At 36.5% G+C, this 24185-nt stretch overlaps 2 protein-coding genes across 4 annotated transcripts; one reads left to right on the top strand and one right to left on the bottom strand.

Moving 5' to 3' along the window:
* The first annotated feature begins 920 nt into the window (after positions 1 to 920).
* Positions 921 to 5655, top strand: LOC124177623 (DNA-directed RNA polymerase III subunit RPC8). The gene is made up of 5 exons (XM_046560184.1): positions 921 to 1173; positions 1414 to 1597; positions 3144 to 3284; positions 3764 to 3888; positions 4938 to 5655. The coding sequence occupies exons 1-5, from the start codon at positions 1063 to 1065 to the stop codon at positions 4989 to 4991; spliced, it is 615 nt and encodes a 204-aa protein (XP_046416140.1). The 5' UTR covers positions 921 to 1062; the 3' UTR covers positions 4992 to 5655.
* LOC124177622 (F-box/LRR-repeat protein 16) lies at positions 5072 to 24088 on the bottom strand. 3 transcript variants are annotated; one of them, XM_046560180.1, is made up of 7 exons: positions 23821 to 24088; positions 15789 to 16141; positions 14640 to 14933; positions 13623 to 13914; positions 10663 to 10858; positions 9893 to 10041; positions 5072 to 8061 (listed from the first exon to the last, which is right to left on the bottom strand). In XM_046560180.1, the coding sequence occupies exons 1-7, from the start codon at positions 23915 to 23917 to the stop codon at positions 7913 to 7915; spliced, it is 1530 nt and encodes a 509-aa protein (XP_046416136.1). In that variant the 5' UTR covers positions 23918 to 24088; the 3' UTR covers positions 5072 to 7912. The 3 variants fall into 3 exon arrangements, with proteins under 3 accessions (XP_046416136.1, XP_046416137.1, XP_046416138.1); XM_046560181.1 differs by lacking the exon at positions 23821 to 24088 and adding an exon at positions 21231 to 21350; XM_046560182.1 differs by lacking the exon at positions 23821 to 24088 and adding an exon at positions 19332 to 19557.
* Positions 24089 to 24185: the final 97 nt, after the last annotated feature.

Raw genomic sequence — 24185 nt, 5'->3', positions numbered from 1 at the left:
GCGAAGACAGTGTTACTCGGAAGATGAATGCAGCCGGCATCATGTCGAAATCGGTAACTCTCTGATGTTCTGCAATAAGTTCTCAACTCTACCGTTGGAACATCTCAGAGAGCGCAAGCGCTCGACGATTTTTGGTTGTCACACCTAAGCTCATTAGGGCAACTGTCTTTATATTCTTCAGTTAACCGCCATATCATCAATAATATTTTACCCCACGGTCTTACATACAGGTCTGGAAACCCCTATGCTGGGAGCCACGATTATTCGCGTCGCTTTAGCAAGAGAAAATCTCAATTCTAGCGGCACTACCAGTTTTCGCTGCGGTTTAGTTACCAGGATAAGAATAACCTCAATCACGGTCTTACATATAGGTCTTGCGACTCTGAGTTTCGACGTGGGCCTCTTAACGTGTCAAGCCGCTAGCGTCGCTGCGATCGAGGGATGCCCGGTGCGAGAAGGATGACGATAGTCGCGCTCGTGCGTCACATGGGCGTGGAATCCTAACCCCACGGTCTCATTCAAACATTGTAGGTTATGTTGATGCATCCCTCGATCGCAGTTCCATCTGGATTTTTCTTCAACAGAGGAGCCACTCTCTACCATTGGAATTCTATTGAGTCGCAAGACCTGTATGTAAGACCGTGACCTCAATAAATACGATGAGTGAGCGAATACCATAGCGGCTTGTGTGGACCCCCGCCCCCGTGTTCGTAAATTGACTGCCAGTACTAAAAATTCCCTAGGACAGAGACAGAGCTGTCCATGAACTCAGCAGCGCAAAAGAGATAAAAGATTGCTGACAGTACTGTCAGTCAATTTTCGATCGCGGCCAAGATCGCAACGAACCTAGTGGCGACTACTAGTGAACACAAAAATGGCTTCAATAAGCGACCTGCCCCCCCCCCCCCTCCTCAATGGAGTTTCCGGCCAGTATGTAAGACCGTGGTTCTACCCGTTTCTTTTCAAGCATGGAGAAAAGACGAGTTCCATGCACGCGCCTTGGTGGTCAATAACAAAACAAGAATAGGTTATGTGAGTTGAACCAATGAGTTCGACGCCAAGATGTTTGTACTTGCCGAATTTGAAGACAATGTTCGAATTCGTCCGTGGATGTTTAAGCGAAAATTGAACGATGCTATTGCTGATGAGCTGAACAGAAAACTAGCTAATAAGGTAGGTGAATTCTTGGAAATTACAATCTAATCGATCTTCTACTGGAGTACAAATTTGTAAAGCAGGTAAACAAATTCCTGGTATATTGTAGGCTTTATGTTCTTATAACACGATTATTTTACTGAATTATTTTACAGTAAACAGTGAACAGATTATTAGGTTAATTAAATTGAAGGAACCAAATTGACTGTTGATTCCTAACGTCTACTAACTGTATTAATATGGTATCGTTAATTTCAGGTATATCACAACGTGGGTCTGTGTATTGCTTTACATGATATGACTCGTATTGAAGATTCTTACATTTTTCCTGGAGATGGTTCTTCTCACACAAAAGTGACCTTTCGCTTTATCGTGTTCAGACCATTCGTTGAAGAGATTCTTGTTGGAAAGATTCGGAGCTGCAGTGCTGATGGTGTACATGGTAAATATTTTAATTCATCCAAGTCTGGGAAATGTCCCGAAATTACTTAGTTTCCAATAATTGCATATTTTCTTTTAAAGTATGATAGTTTTGTTGAAATATAAGTAACTCTAAATCGTGACACAAATAAATTAAGTATATGTTATCACTCGTGATTAAAGACGAGGCTTCGAACTTGGAAATTGAGATTTCGATTAATTTAAATCATTTGAGTAAATGAAACAGAATCATTAGCACATATGTAGTTGAAATAGCTGTGTTGAGATTGCTGAAATTGGAATGTATCTTGGATTCAAAAACTCCATCAGTATATCGTTACCTCAAGTTTATTTTCTGTTCTAAATTTTAAGTAAGTCAGCTAAAGTACTTGGTATTGTCGAGTTTTTGGCTGTTGAATTTTTTTTTTCAAATCGACTTGCGATATTGAAATGGAAGATGGTAATCAAACTAAGAAGTCTTGCAGTACATCACTGCCAAGATAATTTTTACTACTAAATCCGGTTTGCAACCTTCCGACTCATTGAAAATCGCCCAATCCCACACTTATAACACAAATATTATTCCTGTACAACTTAAAAATTAACGACCTTCTACACGTTAAACATGCATCGAAAACCAAACTTTTTGTAAGGGTGTTGACATAAAGTATTTCCATAATTTTTTTTTTCTGCTGTACCGTACTGCTCATATTATACTTAATATGCAACTGCAGGTGTAACACAACATTTATCTTATGTCTCGATTCAGGCTGATCCTCCATTAATTCATGAAATTACTTCCCTAGCAAACCAGAACCATGACCTATATGTCTTTTTACTTTTACACTGCTGAGCCGATGTATAATTCATGGGCAATTTTGTAGGAGACCTTAGACTCCGTCAAATAAATAAATAATTTTTCTTTGCACAACATACATGATTTACCTAGTCTCTTTATTATCTATCGTTTTCCTGGCAAGATTTGATTACGATTTGTTGTTTTTGACATGTTCTCGAGGTGATCGTGATTCCATTCTATAATTATGCTTGCTGTACTTCTTCATTTTCAATATTTCAAGGAAGGTATTATGACTAAATCTACGCTTGGTGCTCCCATTGGAGTGTTTACATTTTCTCGTGGCAAGCCTTTCACGATATGCTCGAAACAACTAATACTATCAGCTTATAATCCTATAGTTGAGTAAATTAAAATTAGAACTTGTAATTTTGTATATTCAAAACATGGAAGGTCCTCGCAAAACTGTGAACAGTTGGGCATTATTAATTAGATTCAAAGAATTGTGAAATGAAGAGAGAGTTCCATTATAAGTCCTAGAAGTATTTTAAACCATATTTCCAGACAGAAACAGTATTTTTTTTTATATTCATTCTTTAATGTTTCTACGATTTTTTGACGCTGTATCAATGAAAAATTATTCGCCCTCATGCTACAATGAAACCAATAGATCTAGTAGTAAAATGTCACAGCAAATTACATCCATTTTGTTTCACGCTGTGCAACATGAATTCTATTAATATATTGTTATACAAATATTTTTATTATTTAGTCACTTTGGGATTTTTTGAAGACATAATTATCCCTCCTCATAAGCTACAACATCCTTCAAGATTTGACCAAACTGAGCAAGCATGGGTTTGGGAATATGATACTGGAGATGGAGATAAGCATGACTTATTTATGGATGCTGGTAAGATTTACGTCAATCCATTAAGGTCTAGTATAATCTACCCTTGTTAGTGTGATCCTTACTCGACGATCTTCCCTCAGTGGGTACTGAAGTAATATGATCGATGCTATTAAAACGTACACAGAAAAATTTTATGAATCAGTTTCACCTTTTTGATATCGATTTTCCGCTCTAATCATAGCTCTGAGGAAAATGATATGTTCCAAGAACACTGGAATATCGAGAGTGTTGTAAAGTATCTAGGAACAAGTATCTTTTTTATACCTAGGTACATTCCTTAGCAAGTACCTTCTACTTGTACCTAGGTGCATTTTAAGAGTACCTGTACTTATTTATAGGTAGAATGAAACATACATTATTTACGTAAAAATATCCCCGTAGAGCACGCTATATATATCATAAGTGCAACTTTACGTGGAATATTTATGATTTATTATCGAAATACAAAGTACAAATAATACCTCTATTGATTTTTTCAGGTGAAAGTATACGGTTTAGAATCGTGAATGAAACTTTTATTGAAACATCACCCGTTGGTCCGTCTGTTAGCACCGAAACTGTTGAAAAATCTGAAGTGAATTTAACTTCGCCATACACTCTCAGCGTACGTATATTTTGTTTAAATAAATGAGTCAAATCACACCTGTCGTTACGTAAAAAATTGCTGGTCATACAAGAACTGGTAGGAACCATCTAATTATCTGGCCACGGGCGATTTCGTCACAACTATGCCGGAAAAGGAAAATCTGCGCAGACTTTTTTCCATACAGTAAACTTTCCATAACTTCTTATTCTCGGTCTACTTAGAAGGGGATAATATTACGAAGGCTATTTTCATCCTGATTAGTCTACTGTAACCGCGGTGCAGGCAATGCATTTGGGGAAACCCGAATGATGGCGAGAAAATGGGACCAAACGGACAGGATTTTCACGCAAAAAGAAATGCTTCAGAAATGATTCGAAATTCATCAGAAAAAAGTTCCATAAAATGGAAGTTTTAATAGGAAAAACTTAATAAACCTAAAATGGATGATACTTTCTTCATGTTATTGATTACTTCTATATTTTGAGTTCAAAAAATGTCGAATACTATAAGAAATAGATTTTTACAAAATCATAAAATTTTTAGCCTTGGTATTAGTTTTTCCTTGGTCTCTAGATAAATTTATTTCTATACGTGGAGCCCGTTCATAGAGAAGGCAGTTTAACGATAAGCGGAAAATTATCGAGGAAGAAGTTATCGAGTCAGAAGTACCCTGCAATTTTTTATGATACTGCGATTTTTTTCTTTATAAAACTGTGCTAGAATTAGACTAACCGTGCATTTATCAAAGTATTTTTACAAAAACGTACTTAAATGAGTCGTGTGATTTCTGTATGATTTTACACGGTTTTAAAGAAACATCGTTCACCTTGAATTCACAATTAATACACGATAATGTCTCTTGTGGAAATAATCTTAATCAAATAACCTGAAATAATTCAGCTTATGGTTCATTAATCTGTCATATATATGTAATTTTTTTCGCACATCGACCTAAAAAGTACTATACAATACCGGAAGTTTTATAAGAAGTTATTTTCGTTGAATCACGATCCTAAAACTTTTTTCCTGAAGAAAGACATTAACATGCATAAATTCGATCATTACAGGCTGCCATAGATGAGCCAGGCCTTGGACTTCTCTCTTGGTGGGAAAATAGTTGAAAGTTGAAAGAGGAATGTATAGGATGGACGATTTATAATTGTGAATAAAATGAGGGTTTGTATACCATGAGATGAGGCAATTTGTACAATACTTTTATTTTACCTAATATCTCGTTCTACTATTCTTAGCATCTTCTTTATTATCCGTACGACAAATTATTTCATCAGCAAAACATCACGAAGTAACACAACACACATCGGTTTCGTTTTAGAATCATAACGAAATTGCAGATTTAATTAATTTCCTTTTCTCTTCGGTATTTACAATTATTACGTTCTTTGTTGTCTTAAATGTATATTTTCACACGTAAAATATTTTCAATATTCAAATACTATTACTTTCCCAGCAGCTAACTGTCATTCGCTTATTACGTTGTCACAAAATTTCCATTTACTCCAAATAAGCCATCCAGTAAAATTATTCACTTATTATAATTACTGTTGTAATAGCAGTTCATTTAGTATTTACCTAACTTGGTGCGTACATAACATGCCAATACGACAGAAGACTTGGAGTAGAGTAAGTTTGTCAAAATAAATAATTTTACAAATACGGTTTACCAATTGTTTTACAATGTATAAGTTGTAATAACATAGCATAAAATTATATGTCAATATACTTATATAGGTATATAATTATAAATAAAAAAAAATCTCCACAGTTTCTGAGTATTATCTGTTGCCTTACTATCACTATTGACTGAGCACATCCCAATTGATTAAACTAAAACCACAATCAACATTAAATTTATTGTTTTAATAATTGAATAAATTTAATAATTATCAATTTTTATTATACAGAATATTTTCAAATTATTATCCCGAGTTGCAAATTTTGAGGACATGGGTTATCTGAGACCAAACTAAGATTTGAAATACCCAAAGGACAAACTAAGTGGACTCGTACCAAGATTCAAGATTGAAGACTGAGAAGAAGCACGCATCTGCGTTCCTATCGTGAAGTGCGGTGCTTAGAATTGGTATAACGTCACCAATTTGCCGAATTTTGAAAAAATCCTTCACCCACTTATTCTCCATAATTCATAGTATCAGATCATGGGAAAAAATCGATTTTTTCAAAGTTCTAGACTAGAATACCACCTTAAGTTTAGGCGTTTCGTCTCGGTAGATATTATACGATCGTTTTCGTTAATGATCTACTTGGGGAAATTTAGCTGTGTGTAAATTTCGTTTTGAAAATACGTGATCTTTGTGTTTCTCACGTGGATAAGTCGAGTGACGATGGCTGACCCATGTCCTCAAGCACAGATTTTAATCATACCAGGAAAAACTCGTACAATTAAAAGGTATACAGTCACAAATAAAGTAGGTTCCTTTTTTTTTGTATAAAAAGTAATTACAGAATAATTTATAATTAATAACGAACAATTATTCGACATTTTACTTTTCACATGAAAGACTACGTGCAACAACGAAATATCAGTAAAAATTGTTTCGTACCAATGTGAATCCGTTAGTGTATTAATAGGTGTTAGGATATCTTTGCAATACTTTCAGGAATTTAAAGAAGTCAATCAATTACTCATTTATTGTTAAGCAACTGTAAGTAATGATAACTATTGTCTCTATGCAAGCTAAACGAAAAATGACGATTGACTTAAATTCTTATTTGCATCAGTAAGATTTTTTGTCGCTTGAGTATGTTATCAGATATTTTTTGTTGACATTCTTTATCTTCATAAATGCTTATGTATTGCTTTGAAAAAAGTCTTAAGTCAAATACTGTCTCCCCTTATGGTAGCCGACATTTTTAAATATGTTCGCATAAGTAGAGTGTCATGCCTACATGCGACATTCAGAATTACTTATATTATGACCAAATTATTATTCAAATTAAGTCATTGCAATCAATTTTCCATTTCTGGATTTAATATATACAACGACTACGATTATACCGCAGATGAAACGTTTGTAGAGAAAGTCGGGCAAACCAAATACTTTCGATAGCTCATATTCAAGGGGCAGCCATGTAAAAATGCAAGTATCGTATGTTTAATGACTTTTCGCCACAATGCCAATTACAGAGACACAGAATACAGGCAAGAAAGTGAAATACACGGAATTACTATGTGTACTGGGCAATTAGTATTTTCATGTGCGTACTGAGTAAAAGCGTATGCCAATTTCATTGGCATTTATTTTTTTCAACGCATAACGTACTCTGTCCAATGAGGTACCACCAAAAAATTATGTTACGTGTACAATTGATTTCATTTCAATTAAATGATTATGTTTCTTTTTCAAGCGCTGCTAGAGAAAATTATAGTAAGATAAATTGACTCAAATCTATAATGTGAACATGAGATTGTAGCACATTTGAGCATGCAATATTGTTCAACGTGGACTCTGAATTACAATAAACACGCTGAGGTCAGATCGAAATCCATATTCACAAAAAGTAATAGCTGCCCACTTAAATAAATTGTGAATCTGAATAACAAAACCGGCTCACGATTGCTCACACGAATTACAGATGAATAAGGTGACAAGAGTGATGCTGGTATCTCGTTTGTAAACCAATCGCAGACCTCTCTTTGAAATTTTATCACTTCGGTTGGATCATATTTTTTTTGCCCATTTTTCAACGTACAATGAAACGAGTGAAAAACTAATTTATCTCTCTGAGGTTAATTAAAACGGTATGCTGCTAGAAACTGGCTTTCGTAAATACGAGATTCTCACAATAAGCTGCAAAGACTTTGGAAATGACTCAGTAACAGGATGCGAAGATTCCAACAGAAATGTCTTACAATGCCTGATTTTTTATTTCTCTTTCAATAGGTGTCCTGATTCGTAGATCTTACCTCTACCTGTGTTTCACCTTCGGTGTAAACGTTTCAATTTTACCTTACCTTTACCTCTAATTTGCCGTCGGTGTGAACATATTCGGCATCAAGCTTTTATTCAATGATCAGGCAATGTGGGAGGTGCTCTCGTAGATAATCGAAGAGCTCGCGTGATGTTCCGGGGCAGTTTGTTAGTTCTAGTTCATGGAGGTGCCGCAATTGTATCAAGCTCGATAGGCCACTGCTGGTCAAGAGTGGACAACCTGTACACAAATACACATTGCGATGTTTCACATTCAAAGCGTTTTTTTTTTTGTACGAGAAAAAAAATATTAACTCTTGATCTTCCGTCTTGGCGAATTCCTAGGCCACAATTTTTTATTTTATAACCTTTCTGTGACTTTCTTGCGTCTTGAATTCATTCACTGAAATAATACCCTGAAGAGACAATTTCCATGAGGGATCATCTTAATAAGAATCCCGTTCGTTTTTATTGTTAGTCGGAGTTAGTAATTCAGAGCTGTGTTTAACCTAGCCAACTCGTACTAATATTTTCTTGTAACTATTGCAAACATTTCATATCAGCATCACGACAAATTGATATCGAGGCCTCATTTTACCAATAGAAGTAAAGTAAACTAAAAAAATATATTTAATGTTACAGTAACCAGAAAACAGTATTGACAACTATGATTACATTATAAATAGTTGTATACTTGTACCGTGTTTTTCTGTGGTCTGGAAAACATTCAAATACTGCGAAGAATTTCCATTTTTTACAGTTAGAAATTTCTAGTAAAATAAGTATTATAACAATAGTGGTTTAAATATTGTTGTAATAACAAGGAAATGTGGTACAAGTTATTTTTCGGTATAATTATAGTTGTCAATACTTCATTTTTTGCTTATTGAATCGTCAAATCTGTTCAGTTAACTACATTTTTTTTAGTTGTATGAGTCGTTAACATCAATTTTTTCTGCACGTACATCAAATTATGTGTAATCGTTAATAAAAAATGATGTACGAGTAGCCATATTCGTTCAAAATACTAACATTGACCAGATTTTCTGTTTATAGCAAAAAAAAAAAGTTTATTTTCATTTTGTACTCAGAACTATGTTTTTTCGTTACGGTACAAAATAAAAATAGTTAAGGACCCTACAGTAATTACCACGAAATATCTCTCTTCATGAACCTGAAAGCATAGTGAATGTGGCATGGTCCGGACATTAATATGAAACTATGGGATTTTATACTTTGGATGATCTAGACTCGAAATCTTGTAGCGAATATATGCATCGGCCCGATATGTTGAAAAACGGTGCGCATTTCGTGTAGCTAGGGAGCAATCGGAACAAGTAGAGAGGGATAATACCGATCAGCGATTCTTTTAACCCCTTCGGTGGTATTGGTCCCATTTGACATCAGAAATCGTCGTGCCCCAGTTGAGTATTAACGCTGCATAACGAAAATCATCTTTTCCGCAATTTGTATATTATATTTGGGCATATGAAATTTTTTGGAGCGCTGTTTACGAATTTCAGGTCAATTTTCCAAACTTATAATAACCAGCCAAATATGGAAATTGCAAAATACGAAAACTCCTACATTTTTGAGATCTTCAGAAAATTTGATATTCGCTGCAGGTCTTTTGGGTCGGTGATCATGATCAGTTTGAAATGGAATCTGCAAAATTGGAACTCCGCGAAATCCAAAACATCCTTACAATTAGACAGAGAACATTTACAATTCAAATTACTGCAGACAAGTGTAAGTTATTGTATTCGTGAGCTATGATCTAAAATGCTGCGTCAGAGTTAATTAGAGTATTGCTTCATTATAAAAATATCTAATTGATTACTAAATTCTGCGATATATAGTTGTCTAAGAAATTCAATCGCCTTGGTGGTTTCGATATTTTTAAGTATGCAAATTGGTCATCAAATTAGTTTGCAAGGCCTCCGTTCTCTCTTATATGATTTTGATTAAATTCTGGTTTTTCCACGATAAATGCGTAGTATTCTACTCAATTCAATTTGGTTATGAATCTCATCAAGGAACTAAAATGCTTATAATTTTCACTAAAATCATACCTGCAACAGAAAGCACTTGTAAAGATCGCATGCTGCATAGATGCTGGAGTCCAAAATCTCTTAACTGCAAACACCATCTTAAAAAGAGTGCACTCAATGAACCCATCGTAGAAATGTAACCAACGCCAATATCCGTAACATTAACGCATCTGAAAGAAAAATTATATGACTTGTATGATACCTTTTCAATACAATATTTAATGGGATTATACATGTCGCATAGAACATAAAAAAAAAATTCTGAAATTTTTCCAACGTAACAGTTCTTATAGATGCAGAGGGAAAAAATGAAAACTAAAACAAACAAGATTTTACACTCAATGTTGGATTAAAGCCACAAGGGATTGAACTTGGTGTAAAACTTTTTCTTTTAATGACCAATGTTTTGTTTCAGGCAATCCCTGAGTATGCGGAACGGTACAATTGTTTTTTTGGTGCACAGAGTAATTGATAGTGTGCGTAAAATATACATATATAAATATTGTAAGTTGCGCTGCACGCTTTTTTCACAGGGCTGTAATATACTATATCACGTTGAGAAACAGTAATTATTGTCAAAAAATACAATTTTCCAAAGTTTTGTCTGTAATTTTTATTTTTCAGAATGATTCGAAAGGTAACGAATAATTTCTAAAATTTTGAATGAGTCAAAAACACGACCTTCCATTTATCTTTGTTGCAATTATTACCTACTCATTGTAATTAATACTTTGATAAACAGGTAGGTATGGTTGATTCTACCAATTTTTTTTTTTCGAATCTTTACTTACCTATCCAACGTAAGCTCTTCCAAGTGATTCAAATCGCACGCGATGCACTCCAGAGACGCGTCAGTTATCCTAGGACACCAACTTAGATCCAGCGAACGAAGCCTGGGTAAATTCTCAGCTATTAATTCAACGCCATCGTCCGTAACTTTGCTGCATCCAGACAGCGAAAGTACAGTGAGGTTGGGCAAGGAATGTACTGAAATAATGGATATTTTCTTAGAATATAATTTCGCCTGCACAGTATAAACTCATATTCAATATTCCATTTGAAGTTATAATTGACTACGAACGACCCGAATTCATATAGGTCGACAATTCACAGTGTGTAAGTTTTTTTTGATTGAAAGTAATTGTGCCAGTAAATGAACGAATGGACAAATTCGAATATGTACACAGAGCGCATCAAGAAATCACTCTGTTGGGTGCCCATCTTCGGGAGTCGCTTTTGCTCCTTTAAACCGTTTTTTCGCCGATAAAAAAAGGATGTCTCTTTTAGTTTTCAACTAACTTTAAAACGTTAAAGGGTCGGTTGCCTAGTGTAGCTGGTCTTTGTGCTCGTACGCTCGCTACGCTCACTTACTCGTTGTCAGTGTTTTACCAAATGATTATACAAGATTTACCAGATACCTCGGATTGTTCAATGGGTAATAAGTGTTAATCAATACATTATCACACATATGTGCACAAGGTTGGGATGCCTAGTACAGCTGATTTTTGTGCTCGTTTGGATAAGCCTTACTGTCATTAGTTTAGCGTACATTCGTAGAATGTTAAAACATAACTTACTACCTGATAATTCTGCTCGTATGTATCGTAATATACTGTTACAAAGGGTGAAATCACCCGTTTTACCTCACTTTCAACTGATCTATTAGTCATCACAGATAAAAGACATGTAAGACTTCATATGTCATAAAATGAATAAGGTTGCTGCGTCAACCGTTAGTATTGTAAAAACAGCCTTGTTTGAATTTGTTCAAAACACTGGTTGAAAACACTTACTTGCCATTAAAGCATTTTCTCAATATTTAATTTCCGCCCTTGATTGGTTCGCTAATTAAGCTCACGAACCCGTATTTATTTCGTGACGTATGTCAACACGTTTCAATACATACACAATAATTTACATAGTGAATCTCGAAGTCCAGCCGATAACGTTGTTAGTAGATATTGAATGTACAGTAACAATTTCAACACAACGTAACTACGGAGCGCCAGTTCTGGAGGTCGAAATTCACAAGGTAAAAGACCTGGGCAGCCAAAACTACGGAACGCGAGTCCTGGAGGGCGAGATCCACCAGGTAGATGACCCGGAGCGCAGGAACTACGGAAAATTAGTCCTGAACGTCAACAGTCACCAGGTCAAGGACCTGGACAGCCAGAACTATGCAGCACTTGTCCTGGAGGTCGAGATCCACCAGGTAGCGGACCTGGAGCGCATAAACTACGGAGCGCTTATCCTGGACGTCCAGTTTCACCAGCTAGCGGACCTGAAGCGCAGGAATTACGGAGCGCTTGACCTGGAAGTCGAGTTTCATAAGGTAGCCCACCTGGACCGCAGAAAATACGGAACGCTTGTCCTGGATGTCGAGTTTCACCAGGTAGCCGACCTGGAGCGCAGAAAATACGGAGCGCTTGTCCTGTAAGTCGAGTTTCACCAGGTAGCGGACCTGGAGCGCAGAAACTATGGAGCAGTTATCCTGGACGTCCAGTTTCACCAGCTAGCGGACCTGAAGCGCAGGAACTACGGAGCGCTTGTCCTGGAAGTCGAGTTTCACAAGGTAGCCTACCTGGACCGCAGAAACTACGAAACGCTTGTCCTGGAAGTTGAGTTTCACCAGGTAGCAGACCCGCAGCGCGGGATCCGGGAGGTTGAGAACCCGGTACTCGAAATTTGTGGAGCGCGACTCTCATGCGTCCGCTCTACTGCGCGGTTGTTTCCAGACTGAGGAATTCGGCTAGCTGATTTTGGTCGTCGACGATTACTATAGATCGATGACGTCAAGTGAAAAAAAATTTTGGGTGACGTCACTTTCTGAACATCCGAACATCCAAAATTTGGTTTCGAACTTTAATACTGTCTATGATGATGTATGATGTATGATGTATGATATTCTACAACATACGAGTTGTAACTAATTCGAAGAGAGATACCAAACTGGTGTTCGTAGAGTCGTAGGTGGTGTCAGTACAGTCAAGAGTTCATTTGCTTATTGGGTCGCCTCGTATCGCTGTACCATTCCTTTTCAGTTTTGAGATATGCTATTTGGTGTTTTAGAGATATCCCTGCTTTTTTCAATACATACTGATATATCCATGATTATGGTATCCGGCTTTGTGTTCGTTATTCACGTTATAATGGTTGGCTCACAGTACACGAGAAAGAAACTCTATTCCCCAATGCAGATTTTTCAAAGTTGTTGCATGTGATTTACATGCATATTTCCAGTTGGTTTCCCCCCAAACATAATTTTGGTGTTCCTTCGCAATTTTTTGTTTTGTACCCCTGAACCTCGCCCGCCATTTTGTTCTAAAAGAGCCATTTTCTTGCTTTGCATAATTTTCATGTCTAACTTTTACTGCTACAAAATCTATATCTTCCAATAGTGGTAAAAAGCTATTCTAATAGTTTACTGCGTGATGCCAATTGTTTTCAGATTTTGGAAATATTAACATTTTTCAAACAACTAATTTTATAATCTATAGGTTAAGCAAGATGGAAAAAACGTTCAGTATAAATGGGGCCTTGTTGTTCAAGAACATATTCCTTGAAACATACAAAGGCAGCTACGTACTAAAAACACTTTGTCCGTGTATCAAATGACAATATAAAATTTCCTGATCCGTGTACCAACGTTTTTTGAAACTAACTTCGAATATTGGAGATCATTTTTCCAATTTTGTGCTCAGGTATTGGTATTTATAACTGCAGATGTAATACTGTATGTAATATCACTTACCAATATTAACAACGCCGTGATTCGTCAGCTCCCAACAAGACTGAAGTCTGAGTATGCTCAGTGATCCGCTTTGTTTTGGACTGAAATATCCAAGCGCAGCATCAGTTACGTGATAAGCTTGAAGAGAAAACTCATAGAGGCTTGGTAAAAGCTGAGCTACGGCACCGACAGCTTCATCCGCAACATTAATGCAATCTGATAACGATAGTGAAACTATTCTTGGGGTTAGACAAGCCCAAAGACCAGCTTCTGTTATCTCGTTGCAGCCAGCTAATTCAAGTTCGAACAAGGCCTGAAATAATAGGAAAAAATATTTTAGGGTGTACTAAATACTCACAAACTCTTCTAATGAGCGTCGAATGCGCATAATAGATTTGTTTATTTTTGAGGTTAACACGATGCCATATTCCATCCTTACTGACCAAGTAAAATGCCATTTATTTGGATTATTATTAAAGGAGTTATATTAGAAAATGAAATGGCGGTTGACAAAAGATGAAAATTGAAACACGGGTTACAGCTGAATTAATTTTAGTGATTCAAAGGCGTCTGTGGGAAAGATATGGTTATGCATATTTTGCATCGTTTAACATGTACTCTTATGATAAATTACTCTTTTATCGGGTTCAAGCACTCGACATCTAACAATTAACGATTAGATGTCGATGAAAAATGGTTTTAAACGGTTAATCATTAGGTGCACATGTGGATATTTAGGTATGTTTTTTGAAACCACAACTACTTGCATAAGAAAATGCTCACCCCTCTCTCAATTGCCATGAGTATAATTATATTAATTTTATGTCTCATTCGAGTGGACTACAAAGTTGAATAGCGCTCTTTTGAGAAAAAGTTTATTGTAGCTGTTGGGCATTTACCTATATTGGAAGCTTATCTACGGTACTCTATACGTTCAATGGAATTCAAAATCAGAAGTTGAAAGAAATCTAAGATTTTGATATTATTTGACATAAAGTGTATATTTTACTTTGTAAAATAGGTAAAATATGCTTTCACCTGCAAATGATCCAGCATGGCTTCCAAACCTCTATCAGTCACAGCGCAGCACCTTAATGACAAGGAGTGCACGTGCCTTTGTGCCAGAGGAAAGCTATGCGTTAGTTCCAAGGCGTCTTCGTCGGCTGCACCCAACAAAACTAAAGAATGAAATCCTCTTCTTACTAAAGATGCGTAAAGACGAGTTCGTGAACTAGAAGCCATAACTCGGGCCTCTCGACATCGTACTACTGGAACTAACCCGGCCCAAAGCCTTGGTCTGGCGTAAAGAACGTCCCTCCATCTCGAACAAACCTGAATTTTTAAGGACGTTAGAGTATCTTGAATAGCTTCCTACACATCGACAATATCACTGATATTAAAATGTATTTCTGAACATGAGTTCTCGATTTTCGTGTATTCGTTGTGATATGACTCTAGGACAGCACATATCAGTTCATTGCATAATTACACAAGAACAAATAATTGTGGAACTTGAAATATTGCTTTTACGATCATGTGATCTTTCAAGAACATACATAAGGTGGTTCAGTGACATTCCAGAGGAAACCGTGAAACTTGGCAGGTTAAGCGATTTTTTTTAGTTTCATTACATCTTAAATAATTGATGTACCCATTTTGGAAGGTTTGGCAAACATCTGTAGTCAACTGATTAATGACTACTACGAGTCATCATGGCAATACAATTTCAATTGTCCACTTAACGCGCGAAAGTGTGACATATTATGCCCCGTTTCGTGTAAATTGATTTTCCAGCTGCCTTGTAGATGAAAATTTTATCCTGGTACGATTACGCAGAACAATAGCGTTCGATTATTGTGCGCATGTGCAGTAGATCGCTCAGCCTGATAAGCTTCTCCGTTTTTTCTCGGTACATCAATGAGTGCGTGTATGAAATTCTTGAGGTAAAATGCCAATTTACATTTTGTAACTCATTTCAAACATCTATTTTACATTGTTCATTCGAAACAGAATTACGAAGGTCATTATCATTGTTCCAATTCGCTAATATTTTTAGAATCATTTTTCGATTTCTATTTCAAATGTATTTAAGAACGCATTTCACCCCACAGCCATACAGTTATTATAGGTATACGCACAATTGGACGTGTTTACCAGCGGCGTTTACGTATTCGAAATATCGCATACCTGTGCCAAAACCCTTCTTTCACCGGCGGTGAAATACAAAAAGAAGTGACCTAGGAAATGGTCATCCTGGATTAGCTGTTCCCAAGTAGCTGGAGTTGCGTGTCCTCCTGTACCGCCACTGGCCAGTGGTACATTTTTTGCCCTATTTCGAAGCGTGCGGCCACGATTTGTCGTCCCATTATTCAAACCCTTGATATTGCCACTGGCGGGTGTGCCACCAGGAATAGGTCCACCTCTGCTCGGTTTATCAGGGGTGGCATTCACGTTCGACGTTTGTAAGTTTGTATTTGTGCCTCCTCCGCCTCCGCAAAATACGTTTGTGACACGTTCCATGACACTGGTCTTCCCCCCGCCTGTCAACATGTACAAAAAAATGTAAAAATTTTCACGCTCACATCGTTGAAGAAATTAACCCTTTGATATACATTTTTTACTATTCTGTAAGGAAAAGGGTACGAGAAAAATCTCTGCATATGGAAGATGCCACCCCCCATTGTATTGTACAGAGCTTAAGAATCGAAGAATAATTTGGAACAGTCATCATTTAATGTTTATTGAACAAATGTAAATTAGAGTAATCATGTCAAACCGCTCTCATGGGGGGGAGGGGGGGGGTAGCCCAACGTATTAGCATAACTCTGAATGATTCGTGGCAACTCTTATCGTTCCAACATGTCAATTACAAATAATTCATAACGTTGCAAATGAAAGATTCATGACGATTCGTATTGACCTCTCATCAGCCTAACTGCTAGTCATATCATTGAAAATCAAGTCCAAAATCTAACACACTTCGATTCCAAATCCTAACTTAGAACCATCACCATGCAATTCCTTCAATCCACTTTACGCGACTCGACTTCGTCAAACACTCCCGAGAAATCAAGGATCAGACCCAGATTGAAGGTCGATTGAATATCCCATAATCAAACTATTTACTTCCTTTAATATTAACTCCTTTTTCTTATCCTTATCTTCTGTATGAACGGTTGAGATGCGTGAGTGCGTGCAATCTCTATAATTTTACAGGTTATTGAGTAAAAAAAGCTGTATGTATGACAATAATAGTGCAGACCAGAAGAAAAATAGGAACAAAATTTTTTGATGTGATGAAGTCAAGATCTTTTGAAAGAATATAATATAATCTTGTCATCGGGGTGGTTTTTACCCCCCATGAAAAATCTTCACTAAGCACGATTAGAAAAGTGGAGTGCTTGTTTCTGTTTTTTGTCGCTGTCAAAATATCAGTTCTTTAAAAACCGCTCTACTACTTGAAAATACGGTTCATCGCGCGCACGGATAAAAATGACGGGTACAGTCATGATTGTGAAGTTGATCTGAAAAACTACTCAAGACCTCTTCATGTATGCCATTTAAATAGTTGGGAAAAAAACAAACTCCGACTAGTTTTATCGTAATGAGCTTAAAAAATTGCAAGAAAAATTACGAAAAGTCCGATCAGGAATAGTGGAGGAAATTAATCACGAAATCACTTACGTATAAAAGAATATCTATGACAAATGTAGGCAGAGACTTTAAATAAACGAAGACAACCTTTAACAGAAATAATATGAGAATTAGAAAAGTAAGATAAATAAGAAAGAAATTTTGAGAATAGCCATCAAAATACGAGACAAGTAGGATATCTAGAACGACTCATTGACAAAATGGGAAGCAATTTTTAATGGTAAGAAATAAGGTGATGGGAAAGAAAATTACTATTTGTTGGAACGATGTGTATCGCGGTGATGGATGACGGAACTTCAATTGAAATAATCTATATAGGATAAGATAAAACCGATCGCTACCCTATACAAATGGAAATAGAAATGGATATGGAAGCAGGCATTCGATAAGAAAATGTGGAGGAAGAACAAAAATACATGATAGACAATACTGATCAGAGGAAGCAGTCCCAAGGTACAAGAAAAAATAGGAAGAGAATTACAAAAGAGAACGATGAACCCAGACAAAAAATGGTGGGACGAAGATTTTATAAGATTGGGTAGGGAAAATTTTGATGAGGTAAACCTCTTCCGGGCGTAAGGTCAAATATAGAAAAATCCGATTAGTAAATGCTGCGTCATTGTGTTTGTGGTGAAGATATGCCCCCTGGCTGTACCTACTCTATCGGACTCCTGTGAGACCGAAAAGACAGTACAGTGCCACCTCGTTATATCGCAGTTTTCGGGGCTGTAGAGGAGAAGAACTGCGATATAAATGGTTCCCCTACTTCCCTCTGCGGTACCGCCGTAGCTCAATGCGCTCGAACAGCTGGTGGGGGAATGGAGCTTCAAGGAAACATTTACCAACCGCGATATATCGAGGTGGTACTGTAGCATCATCTGCCGATCTGCGTAGATATTTCTATATTATTTTTTACAGATGAAGGTGTTTGGATTTTTGATGTGAAACTTCTTCAGCGGAGGTAACTACAGAATATTGTGCAACGCTAATAGTCCGGTCAATTTAGACATAAAAATAGTGATCGAAACACAATAATTCCGACAGAGCTGAATTTTGGTAGAGACTTTGGATTTACCATTATAAAGAAAAAGAAAAAAGTCCCCATCGATACCATGTGTGCTAAAAAAGTTATTCAAGGTCAAAGATCAAAATTTTCGGTTTTTTAGATTTTTCTCGTTAACGGTTAATTTTATCAAAAAAATAGCTCAGACCAAAATTGTAGATCATAAAATTACCCACAAAAATAGTCTCTATATTTTTTTTCCTAAGAATTATCATTTCTGAGATATCGCGATTCTAAAAGTGGAACGAGTTACATTCTATATAATATGCACGCATATTATACATATATGTGAAGAGTAGGAATTCATATTATATTTGTCACGGATATGGACCAGCTTGGGGAAGTGCATCTAAAAATGATGCATGAAAATTGCAGGCGAAGGTTTTAAGAAATATTTAACTTTCGACTAAAAACAACTGCTATCCGGACACATGGAAAACTGGAACGTGTATACACAAACCTGGTAAATCAGCAAACCAAGCAAAATCATACAGACCGATAACTCTACTAAACATATTGGGAAAATGGTTATAAAAATTATACAAAAAGAATGGCAGACTGCTTTGCAATCATACCACACTCGCAACACGGGTTCCGACCGGGACACGGAACGGCTATGCAACTTACAAGAGTCATAAGATTCATCCAGAAGAAATTAAACGAAAATAAGAACTTCTACGTAGCATCACTGGATCTCACGAAGGTATTCTACTGCATTAGTCACGAAGCACTGGCATTCAAACTGCATGTAACAGAAATCAACCAAGGAACGATAAAAATGCTGGGATCATACCTCAGGAACAGAAAACTGCAAGGGAAATTCCTAAACAAAACTAGTGGAGTGAAACACCAGTCACTCGGTGTTCCACAAGGACCGGTGATGGGACCGATAATCTTTAACTTATACGTATATCTCGGATATCGACGAAACAGCAGACATGACATCTTAATACGCGGACGACATGTGTGACAAGAAACGAATGACCTATACACTCAAATTGTATCATACGAACCTGCATTCTCACCTTCCCACCACACTTGGTTACGGAGCTGCGTGCCTCCTACCACTATTTAACAAAACCAACATCAAGAACCTAGAGGTGGTTTATGAGAAAGCCTTAAAAAATGCAGCTGGACTCTCAATATCATTTCCCACAGCAGACCTATGGGGAATGTTGGATGAGACCACCTTTATGAAACGACTACGAGAACTTCACCAGAACAACCTCGAAATACTGCCAACATTGGCGTATCAATACTTAAGCGCACCGACGAGAGAAGATACACAGGAATTCGCAAACAGAAACGTGGCACACAACATTTTGCGACTGGATAATCCTCACCCCTATCACACAATTACCCACACACATCCACACAACTCTTACTATTAGAGTTAAGACCTAAATGAAACTTAAAACTAACTTATGTACGTAAAGGAAACATAAAACAAATACGAAATATAAACATGAATACAAATCTAAGTAATAATCTGCATCAGAATCCCTAAGGGAAATGATGTATGCATGTACAAGTAACAAGAATCCATGAATAAACGGTTGATAAGTAAGTAAAGAGCCATTTTTTTAATAGTTGAAGTTAAATAATAGAAGAAGAAGATAAATTTCAGAAGTTTTATTCTTTCGCGCGTGATTGCCATACACATGTTTTTTTTTCATTCTTACTACCGCTGATCCGTCGATTTTTCGTACTTGGAACTGCATTTAAAATTCGAATCATGATTTATATGGTATATTCTACATTATTTTTAAAATTTCATCGTAAAAATTATTTTTCATGGAGTTATAAATTTGTCCGGGAAGAAATTATGTAAATAGGAAGACCGAAAAACAATTCAACATTTGCTGATCTGTACAATGCTCGGAGTAATAGGAAGGAGACAATACTCAAAAGTCGGTCCAGTTTTTGGGGCAATGTAAAAGGAATTGTCGAGGTAAGATTTAAGCGCCTCTCGCGGTGTAAGCCCGTATAGTGCTCTCCCCCCTTCCCCCTATAATCTTACCATTCGCCGTTTACCACCTTTTCCACGGATTTAATGTCGGTTGAGATTTGAAAAGCAATTACTCGCTTTTCACTGGTTTTCACTCACTTCGAATGCGTATCTTACGAATTTACGGAGCATGTTAATAGCATAGACGCTTATAGGTTACGATCGCCGCCTTTTGTTTTTCACATTTTATAGCGAAAATTTCGCGTTTTTCTGTAAGACGCGCTTAAATCGCATTCGGTCAGTTCTTCTTACGTTATATCAAAACTGGGGACAAGTTTTATCGCAGAATGTTGTATGTTGTCTTCTTCCTACTATTTTGTGGTATAATGTAACGATTTTCTTAAACATGCATCGTTCTAGTAACGTTACTAACTTCGTTCTCATAGTTAAGTCGTTGGTAAAATGAAGCATCATGCGTAATTTCAAATCATCAACACTAAAACTACGACACCAGTCAAAATAGCTGGTCTTTAAAAATATGCAATAATAGAATATGTTTCTATCAATATGATATGAAAATTTGTTATTATTAAGTATTTTTTGAAGACCATTCATTTCGACTGGTTTTGGTAGAAACAGCTTAGTCTCAATTTCGGTAGTTCTAGGGTTAATGTTACGTTGCAAGCATTTATAGTCTTGATCATCCTGTGGCACTCCTATATACTCGCAATGCTTCGATCTGACCGCCTTAATGTCGGGTACCACTACACGGTGTTACCGGTCACATCATGTGGCTCCTCTGCATATCATACGCAGAATCGAAAGCGTAGCTAGCGAAGCGCGGTTCATAGAATCGTGCCGTTATTGCTGCTGTTCCCTATTTCGCCAATAACCTCACTCCGGCCCTTCAGCCAGTTGATAAGAAATAATGGCACCCGTCATGAAAATGGTTAACAAAACTTACGAGTATCCAATCCACAGTCTTGTGCAAAGGTCTGGAAACGGTAGGTGGTGGAGGAGGCCGCTGTTATTGAGTTTGGTTTCCACATTCATACTCTAGTCGACGAAAGCGCTGACGATTTAGGGGTGGTTTGAAAATAAATATTCATAGCCTTGGTTTCGGTATCGGTCAAGAAGTTGTTAAGCACGGTTCCAGGCTTAATAATATAAATATAAAGCCTTGAAATTGCAAGGAAATAACCATGCTTTTAACGAGATGATTCTGAAATTAACTTGAAACTCCATGAATTTTGGTAAAATCAATTCGAAATCTCGTAAAATTGTGCGTATTGAATGAAATCATACGAAGTGTGAGAAATCACGCGTAGTATTTTGCAATTAGACGAAATCATCCGAACCGACTTGAAACTATCTGGGATCACTTGAAATCATACGAAATCATTTAAAACCATTAAAAGTGACGAAATTACTTTTACATTAAAAATCAGAGTTAATAGCCCCTCGACCAACACAAAACAGTTGAGGACCCATGCAGGACTCTGCATGTGAGTCCTATTCGGGAATTTGCAAACGGGTAGCATCACGCAAAACAGTACATACTACTAACTTAAATCAGCATGGCGTTTAGCCGTTTCAAGCTAATTTAACGGCATAACGAATGTTGCACACTAGCACGCTGTCAAACTGAGTCAAGAATTAGTCCAAGAGTCGCTTACGTCATTCCGATGGGTAAATTTGCTATCTTATTACACTCTTTTAACGCCATTAATAATTGATTCGGAAGTCTGGCTTATTCCTAGTGGCGGATGTGGCATGTAGCTGCCATTTCGATCGATCAAGCTTGATCAAAACTCTAATAACAAGGGCACGAGGAATAAATGAAACTTGGTAAGCTGTGAAAAATCACGAAATGGTGAAGTTGAGCTTACGCGTTACACTAATTTATGTACGTTTATTAACTATCATAAATGAAAATAAGCAATTGTTCGACTGAAACTTCGGATATATAGTGTACCCCGTTGTATAGCTGCAAGAGGGTTGAAAAAACAACAATGCAGAAGCGCGATATCGTGAAGGCTGATATTGGTGTGGTAGCAGTGAACGATATTTTATGTTCAACGCTATAGTACGCTCCGACAACCTGATTGGTGGAAAACTAGTGCCAAACTAGAATATAAGTACCTACGTGAAAATATGAGTTATGTATTGGGCGTTCATTTTTTGAGTAAAGTTGCTTCTCGCATCGAACATTTAACGGTTTGAACCCGCAATGCCTAGCTCCCAGGTTCAAAATTTGACTCTTGTTTTTCTTTTCTCCATGAAATTTTAACCATCAATAAAATTTCATTGCACAATACAAAATGTTGCCGATGCCGGTTTGCATAGATTGTATTCAGTTAGTTCCTTATTGATACATCATACTGATTCCAATAGTCAATTAAGTTTTAATTAATTAAATTTATTGATACATCTTTTTCGCATATAATTATTTTTGGTTTTTCTCTGCAGTGTGTGTGGGTTGTATTTTTTTGTTTTGTATTTGTAATTTGGTTATTGTGCAATGTTTTATATTTTCTCTGGCTTTCGTTGTCGTTTCGTACTGCATAATTGGTGTTAGTTACAATAACGTTAGAAAATGGTGTTCTTCAAAAAGCTTATTGCACCACACTTTTTAATAAACAATATTCAGATAAATTTTTTATTAGAAGTTGTTAGATGATCGAATAAATTTTATTACGTAACAAATTATGATCATAAGATTTACCACGTTTATTACACTATGTTTTTCAGTTTAACTTTCTTTGAAAATCCACGGTACAAGTTTATTGTTTATCATCAGATTGGAAATTGCATACCAACTTTTGTTTTCTGGTACTACCAGCACGATAGCTATGGAATTATTTCCAACTTCAATGAGAAAATGTGTGACGCAAAGAGTTTTTCAAAGAACACCAATTTTATACTTTATTTGACCCAAAATCCGGAAACTTACTTCATGAAATCAGTTGAAACGGTTGGAAAATAGTTGATCCGCCGAAAAAGTTTGACATCCCCTTAACATTAAACAATCAAACATCAATCGCTTCTAACGCACCAAAAATCAGCTTTACTGTTATCACATTTTTGCATAACATTTTTATTGTGGCTGTATTAAGACCACATCTACTACCAAGAGCGAGACAGGCTTCCAAATAAATTATTAATAATATTAAGCGAGCATATGATAAGATGACAAATTTTCTTACGGGCACGAGGTAGGTTTTTTGATGGCTGACTATTTGTCTAAATAGAAATGCACAATAAGTGCATTGCACCTTCACGCTGAAACAACCTTAATTTCTGCAATATGTTCAAAATGTATTTTAGAGTTATCGTCGCGTTCGTAATGACTTTAAAAGTTTTACAAAAGGTTTCTTAATCACTGACTCTTGGACCAATTCTTCATACAGATTGATTAGTGTGGTTCTATGGCATTCGTTATACTGCCATAACAATGGCGTTGACTTTTTGCGTCAGCGTATAGTATTTTGTGCACAAACGGGCAGTTCGAATCAGTCACAAAGCGTGTGTATAAAATTAGAGTGGTAACTAACCATGGTGCTTGGATGCGCGCAGACCCAAACCGTTGATTCTTTTGGTTAATTCAGCACTCGCCCTTTCAACAACACCTTGTGCCGATATAGAAGACATTCTCTTCAGAGTCGAGTCGCTCTTTTTACACGGTTGCTTATGATCAAGAATAACTGGTATTTGTTATGGTGACGTGTGTCTTGAGCATATTTATTTTAGATATCCTGATATCAACAATCTTTTAATTATGAAAATTATGAAAGCTCTAAACGACTATTTATTAGTTGCCAATTTGTTGCGTCCAATTTGGAATTTTTAGAGAAAGATTATTAATCTGACTTGAATTGACCGCACGTTTTTAGATTATAAATTAGTTAATATTATTATA

This window comes from Neodiprion fabricii, chromosome 3, assembly GCF_021155785.1.
Source record: "Neodiprion fabricii isolate iyNeoFabr1 chromosome 3, iyNeoFabr1.1, whole genome shotgun sequence".
Lineage (NCBI taxonomy): Eukaryota > Metazoa > Arthropoda > Insecta > Hymenoptera > Diprionidae > Neodiprion > Neodiprion fabricii.
This window is presented reverse-complemented; position numbering and strand designations above follow the sequence as displayed.

What these genes read in the sequence shown, in the direction of transcription:
- LOC124177623 (XM_046560184.1), top strand. Translation starts at nt 1,063, where the DNA reads ATGTTTGTACTTGCCGAATTTGAAGACAATGTTCGAATTCGTCCGTGG. An exon ending in TGACTTATTTATGGATGCTG is followed by an intron (nt 3,285 to 3,763) that starts GTAAGATTTACG and finishes TGATTTTTTCAG; the next exon opens with GTGAAAGTATACGGTTTAGA. An exon ending in CTTCGCCATACACTCTCAGC is followed by an intron (nt 3,889 to 4,937) that starts GTACGTATATTT and finishes CGATCATTACAG; the next exon opens with GCTGCCATAGATGAGCCAGG.
- LOC124177622 (XM_046560180.1), bottom strand. Translation starts at nt 23,917, where the DNA reads ATGTCTTCTATATCGGCACAAGGTGTTGTTGAAAGGGCGAGTGCTGAA. An exon ending in AAAGAAGGGTTTTGGCACAG is followed by an intron (nt 14,934 to 15,788) that starts GTATGCGATATT and finishes TTAAAAATTCAG; the next exon opens with GTTTGTTCGAGATGGAGGGA. An exon ending in ACAAGTGCTTTCTGTTGCAG is followed by an intron (nt 8,062 to 9,892) that starts GTATGATTTTAG and finishes ATTTGTGTACAG; the next exon opens with GTTGTCCACTCTTGACCAGC.